General features: G+C 40.8%; 2 protein-coding genes across 2 annotated transcripts; one reads left to right on the top strand and one right to left on the bottom strand.

Moving 5' to 3' along the window:
• Positions 1 to 3,565, bottom strand: LOC118781769 (dnaJ homolog subfamily A member 4-like). Its single transcript, XM_036534814.1, has 8 exons — positions 3,502 to 3,565; positions 3,037 to 3,187; positions 2,231 to 2,411; positions 1,747 to 1,851; positions 1,094 to 1,321; positions 676 to 906; positions 403 to 503; positions 1 to 257 (listed from the first exon to the last, which is right to left on the bottom strand). The coding sequence occupies exons 2-8, from the start codon at positions 3,166 to 3,168 to the stop codon at positions 45 to 47; spliced, it is 1,191 nt and encodes a 396-aa protein (XP_036390707.1). The 5' UTR covers positions 3,169 to 3,187; positions 3,502 to 3,565; the 3' UTR covers positions 1 to 44.
• A 1,510-nt stretch (positions 3,566 to 5,075) lies between these two features.
• On the top strand, positions 5,076 to 13,554 carry acsbg1 (acyl-CoA synthetase bubblegum family member 1). The gene is made up of 14 exons (XM_036534813.1): positions 5,076 to 5,229; positions 6,442 to 6,518; positions 6,772 to 7,046; positions 7,892 to 7,980; positions 8,456 to 8,576; positions 8,678 to 8,758; positions 8,891 to 9,040; positions 9,853 to 10,029; positions 10,201 to 10,382; positions 10,501 to 10,734; positions 11,557 to 11,774; positions 11,991 to 12,130; positions 12,844 to 13,090; positions 13,326 to 13,554. Exons 1-14 carry the CDS (start codon positions 5,150 to 5,152, stop codon positions 13,400 to 13,402), a joined length of 2,148 nt encoding a protein of 715 aa, XP_036390706.1. The 5' UTR covers positions 5,076 to 5,149; the 3' UTR covers positions 13,403 to 13,554.
• Positions 13,555 to 13,653: the final 99 nt, after the last annotated feature.

Here is a 13,653-nt window from a genome sequence, read left to right as displayed (position 1 = left end):
ATTTATACATATAATCAGTCCCAGCGGCCTACTCTTGATCACATTCACTGTGTCTGGCATTGCACCCCTCCCCTTGGGCCTTCGTCCTCCTCGTATGCTTCCCTGCTGTAGTTGCGCCGCTGGGAGTTGAGATCAATGTCACACAAATCCACCTCCTCCATGTCGTCAGTGATCATCAGCTCATCTCTTGGGGGGAGCAGGGCTTCCAGCTGGGGCAGCATATGTTCAGGGAGCCAGCCTTTCTCTGGGAACTCCACCTGAGAGGAAAACCCAGGGGAAAGGGTGAGCCACATCAACGATCCTAGTTGACGGTGTGAATAACTGACCAAATCTATGTGGGTACAAGGAATCAGTAAAGAGGGAGTAGCTGTGAAAGAATGCATGTTGGGGGGGGGGACTTACCGCAAACTGAATGATGAGTTGTCCTCTTTCATAGGGATCTCTGTACAAAGGCATGCCTTCATTCTGTACACACTTAATGGCATTGTGCTTTACAACTTGACCTGCAAGAAGACAGTGATGCTCAAAGATTTGTACAAACACAGATGAATCTTGGTACAGAAAAAGCATAGTTTAGAGCTGGACTGAGATGGAGAGTTATCACAAAGCTTCCTGGGTTTTTGTCCTGGGTAAGGCCTGTCTTGGTCTGTGTTACGTAAAGAGTTTGCACTTTACCTGGCGGTGAGGTGATGACAAGCATTCTGTTGTCTAAAGTGCAGATGGTCTTTTTGAACCCACATAGCGCTTCCACCAGCTTGATTTCCATCTTCATGATGAGGTTGTCTTCCTGTCTCTGGAACACTGGATGCTCCTTCTGGTCCAGGACAATGACGACATCACCAGGTTCTAGTCCAGGCTCCTGATCTCCCTCCCCATGAAACATTATCTTCTGGCCATCTTTCATACCTGTCGATTCAAGTCATACATACTGTGCTTGACTTTTCCAGGCAGCTGCACTGTCCTTGAAATGAGCAGCATTAAAAAAAAAAAAAAAAAAGCTCACTGCTGCAATACGAAAATTGACAAGTATTCAGGATGGGTTTGAACAATCCGGAACAACCTCAGATGGGTTAACCAGCCTGTGCCTGCTCACCTTTGTCAATGTGAACTTCCAGGATTTTCTTCTTGCGTTCAACCTTGTGCCCGTTGCAGTTATTGCAGCGGTCTTTGGAGTTGAACCTCTCGCCCTGGCCCTGGCAGTCCAGACACATGCTCTGGATCTGCTGGATCATTCCCGGCCCGATCTGCTGCACCTTGATCTGAACCCCCCTCCCTTTGCAGTTTGAGCACTTCTCCAAAGTACCTTTCTTCCCTCCATAGCCTAGGAAAAAAAGGAACATTTTAGGTCCCAGCCTACAAAGGAAATGTGAATATGAACAAAAATCATGCACCGCAGAGATTTAACATTTGATTCTCTGAATCTATTTTCCATTTTAACATTTGTAATATTTTGCACAATTATCAGCACATTGCAATATCCTTACTCCACTTTGTGCACCATGAATGAAAATGATGTACGTAGAAAGAGGCTGGATTTAAAGTCCACATTCAGTAGCACTGTGTCAAAAATTAGCTGTATTACTGTGCAGCAGAATTAAATAGCAATTTCAGAGAAAATGAGCCCTCCTGATATAGCAACACTGCGATCACCAACACTTTGTTTGGAAAGTGCTGTTTCTCCCTGGCCAGCATGCATTATTACAACAATGAGATCTAAAGGAAGGATAAGAAGAGAATGGAACATACCATCACATTTCTCACAGATTACATTCTTCTGAAGGCCGAGTTTTCGGGTTGTGCCATTGTACATCTCCTCCAGAGTAACACTAAGCTGATGGACAACATTCTTCCCTACAAAAGGACAAAAATTACTTAAATTAAGTGGATGTAGTGAACAAGCACTGCAGATATACAAGGCAAATTACATAAGAAATGGCCACAAACAGGACACACCACTCAACACAACACAAAGACTTCACTCAAAATGAAAGGATTAAGACAATGTAATGATTTAGGAAGTTAAGGCCCTGGATTTTTTTTATTACTCTTAAGCAAATACATGAGGAATAAGTTTCAGTTTTGTGCATTTACTTAAGTGTAGGACACATGTTCATATGAGGCTTGATGAATTAAACCCAGAGTTGAAACCAGTTACCTGTACTCTAATTCTACCTAAATGCATCATCCTGCTCACTAATAACAGAATTCTCAACAAGGAAGCTTTATTTACCTCTTCTTTCCCTGTGCACCCTTCCTCCACCTCCAAAGAACATGTTGAAAATGTCCATTGGGGAGGAGAATTCTCCTCCGCTCAGACCTCCTTCTTTAATAGCTTGTTCCCCACCTTGATCGTACAAGTCTCTCTTCTTTGGATCCGACAGCACCTCATAGGCTTGTGAGATCAGTTTGAACTGCAGAAAATAAAGGTTTTTTTGGCAAACAGTTGTGGCAATCAAATAGATACCATAGCTAGGTGCAAACCAGATTGCAATGACACCAGTTAAACAACTAACGTTAGAGAATTAGGTGGCTTTAATCTAAAACATGCAACCTTCAGTTAACCTTTGCGAGAAAGCTGCGTCGCAATAATGGAATATTTTCCATTTACCCATGCATTTAGCCAACTAAATTAAAACAAAACGTCTACTCGTTACAAGCTGGAGAACTGCAACGGCTACCTGCCTCTTATTTTAACACGTTTTTACACTAGCTAGCAAGTTAGCTAACAAGCAAGTATCGGCCAGTAGTCAGGTGCACACATTAAAAACTGCATCGCTCGATGCAGTAACAAGGTAAGCTACCTGACAAACGAGTACGAACAATAGCCAACTGCCTGCTAGCGGGCTAGTGTTACAATCCCATTGTGTATTTACTGTTACTTCACCGGTCGGAGGGAATCGATAGCAATGATCTTTCCAGATCGTCCGAGATGTCTCGGACGGAGTTGTTAGCGAACAAGCTACCGTGTTAATTAAGACACAATATCCAACACACTCTTGTGCTGATGGAAATGTACGTGTAAATAAAACAACTTACTTTCTCTCCTTCATTTGGGTTCTTGTCGGGATGATACTTCAATGCCAGTTTTCTGTATGCTTTTTTAATTTCATCCACCGATGCTTTGGGACTTACGCCCAGAAGGTCGTAGTAGCCGGTTTCCCGAACCATTTTGACGACAGTGGATCAGCTAATGACACAAAAGCAAGAAATAACTGAACTTAAAGGGTTCTGAGGAAAAGGTGTATCACATGAATAAAATCATCTGCACAGACAACGACCACAGAATTAGCTAGTCATCTAGCTCCTCTTATTCTGCAGTAACTTGCCGGCGGACGGTAACGATAGTCTGTCACAAACTGGACAAAACTACCTCAACGCATGGCCAATAGCTACAACATACAGACAACTTGACAGTAAAATCAACGTCACCCAGACTAAACTTATAGCAAACTATGACACTGAATATATATCACAAAAGGTGTCTTGGTACATTGGCGTTACCTTTGTAGCTAAGCGTTAAGATGCTTGTTACTTGCTGGTCAGACTGTTTCTCCTCCAGCGGCGACTCCCCCTTTTTATACGCAGCCGCGGTGCAGAACTTTCTGGAGAGCCTGTGCTGCCCGTGACGCCGAGAAATTCTCTCGACTGTTCTCGGAGTAGTCCAGAAAATGCATCAAGGTTTTCAGCTGGTGTGCAAGTGAACGTAGTATGGACCGAGTAGTATTTGCATATTTTTAATTAAAATGTAGACATAAAGCGGAACTAATTTTTGCACATATTTCTTGTTTCAGGATTTATTTTCTCATTACCAAAAGGGTGATGTTTATCTTTATTGCATCTCCAGCCCTATCTAGAGTTACTTCTGTGTAGAAACAATATAAAAATTTGAACAGGGTGATTTGGTGGACAGAATAATGTTAAACTTGGATTGTTTATCTATTTATTTATTTAATGTCTGATGTTGTTTATATGTTTTTTTGTCACCCTGGTGCTTAAGATTATATCAGGCACAAGTGGGAATTCATCTAAAGGTTTCTAGCTGGCTCTCTGATCTGAGTGACCACCAGTCTGTCAATATCTGATTTACACTCAAGATGGTGATCCACAAGCCCTCATCCTCAGCATGGTGATATGGCTCAGAGAGCTAGGAAAATCGTTTCGGTCCTTAAGCAAGGTTTGGACTCAGAATGACTGTGTTTGAAAGACAATGTGGTTAAACCCCTTTTCTGAGTCTGATTGCTATTCAACAGAACCATTCAAAAGTCTCAAATGTAGATATGACTTGAATTAATTAAAAAGAATGCAGTGCATCTTTTCTTTTCCTGTGTCAGGTACTGAAAATGAAGAAACAGTCATGAATACGAGGCTGCTTCTGCATTAAGAGAACTACTGCAATTTTTTTTAAAAAACCTGTTCACAATCCAATCTTATGGTTTCTTCCAGTGTTTTTGATTGTATCATTCAGTGTGTTTTCATGTGTTTTTTGGAGATTCTGGTGGTGTGGTTTGAACAATTTATTTTTGAAATAGTGGATAAAAATGACTGTAATTTCTATTGCTGTGAATGGCAAGAAAACACTCTGGTACAGAGAACACAGTATGGTGTCATATGTTTCTTTGACATTTTGAGTAAAATGCTTCCTCACAGATTTCATTAAATCCACTCCAACCTATATACTAACATTTAATTGAGATGCATTTAGTTAGCCGCAAAATGAGGTTTGACTGTTTTAAACAAGTACTTTTATCAGAGGTTCTCAGAAAACATATTCCATTTGCATGTAAAAGGGCTGTAGGCTCATTAAAATGCCACACATGTTCCCGGAGCATTCTGTGTACGTAAGTATTAAAGGATTTTTAACTGACTAACTTGCATGTAGCTACAACAAGAGCACAAATTGCATCCCGAAATGTAGCTAAGTGGCTGGCATGTATCTTTAAAACATGCGAACTGCTTGTCCTCTCATTTCTGAGTGTCACGTAACAGTGAATGGAATTCTGCCTCCCAAAGTCCTCTATTATTCCCTGTCTCTATTAGAATTACAGCCACTCTCACTGGTGTCTCAAGCAGTCTCGGGGGGGCATGCTGTTCGGCTCCACTGCTTCTTGTTGGAAGTTGCTGTACAGCACAGTTGAATTCTGCAGCCAGCATGTCCTCAAGCAATGAGACAACCGGGACTGCAGACTGTAACAAAAACCTTCCATGTCACGAAGAAAAGCTCGAGAACAGGTATGAAATTATATATTCATGTTTTATTTAGGCTCTCTCTTGTTTGTTTGTGTTGCTGATCCACTGTAGCATTTTTTACAGTTTTGACTAATTCTGAAGGACAAAGATGGAACATATGGTGGTGCTTTCCTTCAATAGTGGGTTAATGCTCACTTTATAAGATAGTATTAAATGTAAAGCTAATTTATGTAAAGCTGTAGAAGCCTGATTCTATGTTGTAAAAAACAAAACCAGGATGATTAATTATTAGTATACTGAAAGGAACTGCAAAACCAAGAAACTAAACAATTAGCTTTCCAGTGAATCCTCCCTGACATTGAAGGCAAAACTGTATTTACAGTGTCATAGAGACTGGTTTTGAGGTTTCTCTATGCGATAGAGTAGTTTTGATATATGTTGCAACAGTTCAAAACATTGTGCAACTGAACTGGAGAATAGTGTTGATAGAAGTAAAATATTGTGCAAATGAAAGCATTAATGAAAGTTTATAAAAAGCATTAGCCACCAAACAGTTAGAAACTACACTGGGCTATCACTGTACCCTGTAAAGATCCCCCCTGTTCTTTATATTTAAGGGTTTTGGTCACATGATTAACACACTTAGTGACTGCGTTGAAGCTCTTTTTCTCATTGTAAATGAAAAAGGACCAGTTGTTTGAATAGTGTGTCCTGTGCCATTCGTGCAATAAAAGAACCTGCCGGTTGGTGTGTAATTTATGTTTGCTGCTTACACGCTTTGAATCAGAATGAGAAACGGAAACTCCAGTTCAAACTGACTGTCAGGCTGCGCCCTCCCTCTAGATTAGTCAAAGGATTGGGTCAAATGTGCATTTCTGTGTTCAAGCTTATTTAGCTCCTTTAAAAAGAATACAAAAGTTTGCTTTTATTTTGTACGGTGCCTTGCAGAGGCAGTACTCTGCACATTGGCTGAAAAGGCAGTGATTTATAAAAGTTTCCACGAGCCCTGGGAACGAACCGTTCTTTTGCGTTTCACAAGCTCCTCTCTGTAACAAAGCCGTGGGGCTTTAACCGTGTGCAGCTAAAGCCCGATATTGTGTGAGGGGAACAATGCCTGCTGAACACGGCTATGCGATTCGGTGAAAGAGCCTGCTCCAGCTGCAGCTGGAATGCTAGGTGGAGCAGACTTCCCTCTCTGAGTGGTCAAGGTCCTCGCTGCCACTCCACCGCCGCTCACTGTTCTCTGTATTCCAGTCCGGCTGCCTCGGTGGAAGAGTTCATGACACATCTGAGGAAGGAGAGGGACAAGCACTCCACAGAAGATGAGTCTCGTGAGTAGGACTTCAGTGCGAGACAGCACACGCCATGGCAACGGACTGAAATATTTTTTTCTGTTGTTTTAGCACGGCAGACACGATCATCTACACAGATTAGGATTAAATGGGCCGTGGCGTAATTTGTAAAGATTGTCATACAACAGAATTTGACTGAGACTCTCATAACACAACAGGGATCCAATCTCTCGCATTAATTCTTTCATGTGTCTTTGTGTTTTGTGACTTTTTTTTTTCTCTGGCGTTACAGGAAAAGGGAAGAGGAGCATTGAAGAGGTTCTAGCCAGTGTGTCACTGGCTCCAGCACAGTCACTTTGGACCACTGATGCCAGTGGTTCTGTCCAGTTGAGGATTGACGAAAGCTGCCTGGAGGAACCTATCACGGTCCATCAGATGTTCAGAGCCTCTGTTGAGAAGTATGGTAAACTGTCTGCTCTGGCCACCAAGAAGAAGGACAAGTGGGAAAAGATAACTTTCTCTGAGTACTACCATTGCTGTCGGGCAGCTGCCAAAAGCTTTTTAAAGGTATGAAAATATAGAGTGAATGAAAATATCATGAATAGTTAAAAATAGTTAAAATGAGGGAAGTTTACTCTTCTTCTGCTTCTTAAACATAGAATATCAAAAAAAAGACCAGCTGTCTCAACATATTGCTGTATGACTTATTTGGATCGATGTAACTCCTGAAAGCAGTATTGCAAAAACTGCATCATTATTTTCCCTTTTGATATTTATCAACCCAAGTCCTGCAATATAGCTCAGTTTTAAGTAAGAAGTATGTAGGGGTTGAGGAAAAGGCTTGAACATATGTTATCAATGCACTGAGTATTTGCCTTGGAGCTGGGATACATTTCCAATTATGTGGATTAAGATGACAGAATGAATATGAATTGCACATCACTTCATTTGTTTATTTAGTGGTGATATTTTAAGATTTTTTTTTACTTACTTATGAAAAATGTTTTAGAAGTACCAATAATAAAACATATAAAAATAAAAATGGCATTAAGATGAAAAAACATTTATTTCCATGTTCCATATGTAGCCAGCTGGTAAATATATATATATATATATATATATATATATATATGCTTTAACTGACAAATCTCAATGAATCCCTTTTTGAGACATTTGAAAATGAATGTTTTTTTTTTTTCAATTTTGATAATGTATTTTAAATAATAAGCCAATTTTCACTAGGTTATTTGTATGGGTTGAAGCTGAGCATTTACCCAAAGATCTAACTTTGAAGTTCTCATTAATTGCCTTATTCTGCACAGCTTAATGGGATCTCAGATTTGAGAATATTTGAAGAACGGGACGGGAGTATGAAACTAAACGTTTGAGGTTGTCAACTCTTCTGTGTGTAGCTTGGTTTGGAGCGCTTTCACAGTGTGGCGATTCTGGGATTCAATTCAGCAGAATGGTTCTTCTCTGCCGTTGGCGCCATATTTGCGGGGTGAGTCCCAGTGTGATACTGAGATCCAACTGCCAACAGCCTTGGATCACATAGGTCTTTGTTTAGTCTAACCACAATGCTTTGTCCTAAAAGAATTTAGGCAAGCCTTACCTTTTTCAGCATGAACACAACATCAAAAGTAATACATTGTAATGTGTAAGAATAGAAAAAAAACAGTACTTAAGGGCATTTACTGCTTCAAATTAAAGACAAAGAGCATTACAGTTATACTGAATGTTGTTCATACTTTTCAACAACCGCATGCAGTAATTTGCTTTCAACTGTATTTTGAGATTAATTAATTGTGTAATGACCTTTAAAGTTGAATAAAGTATGTATTTCTATCCGCTGTTGCCCATGCGATTTGATATGTGCAGGGTGATATTTTTGCCATTGGAAAAGAATGGAAGAATTGATTTGAAAGAAATGAACCCTTCCTCAGAACTTGTTTGTCTCCTGTGAACCTGCATAATAGAGGAATAATGACTGGAATCTATGCCACCAACTCCCCAGAGGCCTGTCTCCATGTAGCCCATGACTCCAGAGCAAACATAATTGTGGTGGAAAACCAAAAACAACTGGACAAAATTTTGCAGGTAACATGCAAATTTAGTCACTGCTAAGATATTATATTTCTGTAACTGATACACCCAGACAAGGGGACCTCACTGAAATTATGCCTTGTTTCATTCCCTAGATCAGAGATAACCTGCCTCATTTAAAAGCCATAGTACAGTATTGTGGACCTTTGGAAACAAAACTGCCAAACCTCTACTCGGTGAGTCCATCATAACTGATGAGCACTGCTGTACATTACAGAACTTAACTGAATTTTAACAGAACACTATGATGGAGTGATTGGTCTTTTCTACGTGAATGAATACAAACCAATCATGTTTTGCTTGCATAGTGGGAGGAGTTTATGGCAGTAGGGCTGGATGTTCCTGACAAGGAATTGGATGACATCATTGCTTCTGAGAAAGCCAATCAGTGTTGTGCCCTGATTTACACATCTGGCACCACCGGAAAGCCCAAAGGAGTGATGCTCAGTCATGATAATGTAAGTCCGGAGAGAACTGGCCAGGTGTCATCATGTCCTCCTTGTGTGTTATACCCTAGATTACTGGTGAACATTTCCAGTAGGTTCTTATTCCTCTTAATATTGTCTATGTTTAGTGCGTCTTTGGTTCAGTTGGAATTATTTGTGGGGGAAAAAGTATTAACACATGAGATAGTCAAGCTGGGTTTTGCACAGGGAGATCATTTTTAACAAATCTTCTGGACTTCTTTGAGGAAAATCAAACAAAATGTGATGGGAGATTCTGTGCAAGAATGTAGTAGGAAGTGAATAATCCCAGGGACTGGTGTTGGGTGCCCTGATCTACATTATTTACATAAATTATGAGGATACTAGGAGCAAAATAGTTAATTTGCTGATGACGCTACACTCAGAGGTGAGGATATCGGTCTGTGAGAAACCAAAAGCGATTCAAGACTTAAACAGAATCCAGCATTGGGCAGATACCTGGCAAATGGAAGTTTTACATTAGGACAATAACAATGTATGGCAGGATTATTTTATGGGAGGTATGTGTGCAACATGAAAAAGACTTCAATAAAATGCATGACACATTGTGCAAAAGCTGTAAAAACCAAATAGGATGTTACCTTTTGGTCATGAGTCCTGCTCCGTAACCACTATGCTACACTGCCGCCTCATGTTGGATTACATAGCAAAAAGTATGGACTGCAGATTAAAGGAGCTTGTATCAACTTTGCACAACACCGTTGTTAGTGCATTTAAAGTACCAGTATCAGACGTGTACATTATGAAGAAAGATTAGATATCTACGATATCTTGAATTATGACAGATCACATGGACTGCCCATCATGCCAGCCGAGCAGGGGACATGCAACCAGCTGACACCAAGCAGGAATCCCTGGTCAGCTACCTCCCCCTCAGCCACATTGCTGCACAAATCTATGACCTGTGGACCGGTATTCAGTGGGGGGAGCTGGTGTACTTTGCACAGCCGGATGCTTTAAAGGTACTGGAGTGGAGGGGGAATACATGACTTGACGTGATATGCTTTTTCTTAACTTTGTTGAGCTATCTTAACTCTTTTTAGTCCCATTCCTGTGTTTTTTGTATATTTTTATAGTATTAATGTATCTTTTGAATAGGGGAAGCTTGTATTTATATTCTGTTAACTATCTAGGGAAGTTTAGTAAGCACTTTGAGAGAGGTCAACCCCTCATCCCACATGGGTGTTCCTCGGGTATGGGAGAAGATGATGGAGAAGATTAAAGAAGGAATCGCTCAGTGTGGATATATGAAAAAGAAGCTGGTGATGTGGGCGATGTCTGTTAGCCTGGAGGCCAATCAGAAGTGTGCCAACAAGTAAGCTCTGTAATTACTTCAGATAAGTGTGACATGAATCAAAAATCCTGAAATTGTTGGTAAAAAAATGTGAAAACCACAAACCTTCACCCCGTCATATGTTTCGTTTCCTTTTCAGGGACGAGCAGAAACCCTTTATGCTCCTCCTAGCAGACAGTCTCGTGTTGCAGAAACTGCGTGCAGAGCTGGGCTTTTCCCGCTGTCTGAAGTTCTTCTCCGGCGCGGCCCCCATTGCCAGCGAGACTGTGGAGTTCTTCCTGGGGCTCAACATTTTGCTGTACGAGGCCTATGGTATGAGCGAGAGCACGGGACCCCACTTCATGTCCGGCCCCAAAGCCTATCGGCTGCAAAGGTAGGGCTGCCCCAGCCAAATCATACAGCCCACGATTTCACCAATTTCAATGTCCCATCATTTGGAGGGCTATCAGACGTCACTCACATCACCACCTTCTCTTTTATATATCCATACTGAGAATTTCCGTCTTAATATTCTCCACCATAATTTTATTACATTGTTTGAGATATGTAATGTGATAAAAATCAGTATACATTTCAGGATAAGTGAGCATTTCCTCATAGTTTGTATTTGCTCTTGAGTGTTTAATCGTAACATACATGCAATCAACAGGGTAGCAAATTCAACCTGACATTGCAAACTTGGCCAATGTAACAGTGGTTGCACTGAAGAAAGACTATCAACACAGCTTCAGTCCACCCCAAAACAATGACAATGAATGAGTCTAAATAACCCCTACATCAAACAAGTCTGACGTTCGATTTTTGTCATGGTGTGCAAAAGAAATCAAATTAACATGTCAGTTTGTCAGGATGGCCCTTTCAGAGATTAAACCACATGTGTAAGTGCTCTTGGCATAAGCTCAGGAGGTAGAGCAGTTGACTGGAGATTGGAAGGTCCCTGGTTTGAATCTGGCTGCTCCTGGCACAATGTTGAAGTGTCCTTGAGCAAGACACTGAACCCCAAACTGCTCCCAGTGGCCAGTTGGTACCTTGCATGGCAGCCTCTGCTACTGTTTGATGTGAGGCATAACCTGTAAACTGCTTTGAGTAATCAAATGAGTAGAAAAGCGCTATTTAAATTCAGTCCATTTACCATTTTATATATTGGGCTTCCGTAGAACAGTACAATATAAATTGTCTTGTTGGTTGTGTGCAGCTGTGGCAGGGTGGTCCCTGGCTGCAAGTTCAAGCTGGCTGACACAGACACTGAGGGCATTGGGGAGGTGTGCTTCTGGGGCCGAAACGTCTTCATGGGCTTCCTAAACATGGAGGACAAGACGAGAGAGGCCCTGGACGAGGAGGGCTGGCTGCGATCGGGAGATCTAGGGAAGGCAGACGAAGATGGTTTCCTCTACATCACGGGGCGGATAAAAGGTACAGGGCATGCAGAGAGCAAGAACAGTATGTCACAGGCAGGCGCAGAACAAGTACTCATTCAGAACCCTTTCATCTTCATGAAGTGTCCTATGCCTCCTTTGGAGAGGCAATCTCAAAGCGTAATTAAATTTGACCTTGTGGTTTTTTTTTTTTTTTTTTTTACACCTGTTACATGCACTGTATGAAATGTCACTGTGCTCTAACCACATGCAGAGTTAATAATCACGGCAGGGGGAGAGAACATCCCGCCCGTGCCCATAGAGGATGCTGTGAAGAAGGAGCTGCCCATTATCAGCAACGCCATGCTGATCGGGGATAAAAGGAAGTTCTTGTCTATGCTGCTGACCCTAAAGGTATACACCTTCACAAAACGTATGCAGAAAGGAGCAAATGAGATCACAGCAGTCATATTGCTCTTATCATGTTTGACTAAAAATTTATGAACAAAAAAACCAAAAACATAAAAAGGTAAATCTACCGATGTGTAGTCGAGGTAGACACACATGATGTAATAACTTCTCATTTTATATAGGAAAATCTAAAGTAATTATCCTTACTCTGTGTTTTGTATGGGTATTTATGGGTTAATGTAAATATAATACAAACGAAAGATGCAACTGCATAATTCAAAACATGTTAACAAAGATCAAGATTATGTAATGTAACAAAATGATTGTGTTAACATGAATTAAAAATATTTGTCTTACTGAATATCATATTGCTCCAGATTTTGGACTGCTCTCAAATGTCATTGTTCTGTCAAGTGGTGTTAAAAAATGGTGCGTCTTGATGCATCCTTAAGCATGACACCAAGAATCATTGAATCAATTGATACATAGTATTACAGTCATGTTACTCCCAATCTAATTAACAGGAGTGTCCTTTGAATGTCAGCACAGCTGTTGGGAAAAGATCATGACATGAAATGTTTATCTGCACACTAATTAAAATGTTTTATAGAAATATATTCATGTGTAGGTCAAATATATTTTTGGACCATTTTTGTGGAATGTGCATCTCATTTTCAACACAGTAAATAGTAAACTTGTGTTTTTTTCTCATTAAGTGTACCTGCAACACAGAGACCCTGGATCCCACCGATGACCTAAGCCTGGAGGCTGTGGAGTGCTGCCAGCAGCTTGGTAGCCAGGCGACGAAAGTATCGGACATTGTTGGAGGACAGGACAAGGCAGTGCACCAGTACATCCAAGAGGGCATCGACAACGTTAACTCAAGGGCCACCTCCAACGCACAACGCATCCAGAAATGGGCCATACTTGGGAAAGACTTCTCCATCTCTGGAGGAGAACTGGGTAAGAACCACATCCCTATGCCACCTAGTGGATCTGTGTAATGTGCAAATTATAAAACTACATGTCCAAATGAATTAATCTCACCTGGATTTAAAAAAAATGACTCACAGACAGAATCTTGAAGACAACATAATTCATCCATCATTAATTGGTGCCTTTCATTTAAGATCTGTAAGAGGATATGGAAAGAATTTGCCTCAGTAAATTCAAACATGATCTCTGCCTCCAATTCTAGGTCCAACGATGAAACTGCGCCGACCAGTTGTGCTGGACATGTATCGCAGCCAAATCGAAAGCTTCTACACAGAATGAATGCTGTATTGACTACTCTGTGACCACTACTGTCTTTATGGCAGCATGTTGGGCATTTAGTTTCTAATGTCACTCTGAAAATCAGTTTTCATCCTTGTCACACTGTTGCTCAAAATCTTTGAATTCCCACGTGATGTCACCTTTTTAATTCTGCTTAATGTAGACAGTTACCTTTGTTTATTTCTACACCTGTTTAATAGATTGGTATGCTTTAGTGTAAAATGACATATTTCAAAAGTTTGATTAAAAAC

Source organism: Megalops cyprinoides, chromosome 8 (assembly GCF_013368585.1).
Source record: "Megalops cyprinoides isolate fMegCyp1 chromosome 8, fMegCyp1.pri, whole genome shotgun sequence".
Classification (NCBI taxonomy): domain Eukaryota; kingdom Metazoa; phylum Chordata; class Actinopteri; order Elopiformes; family Megalopidae; genus Megalops; species Megalops cyprinoides.
This window is presented reverse-complemented; position numbering and strand designations above follow the sequence as displayed.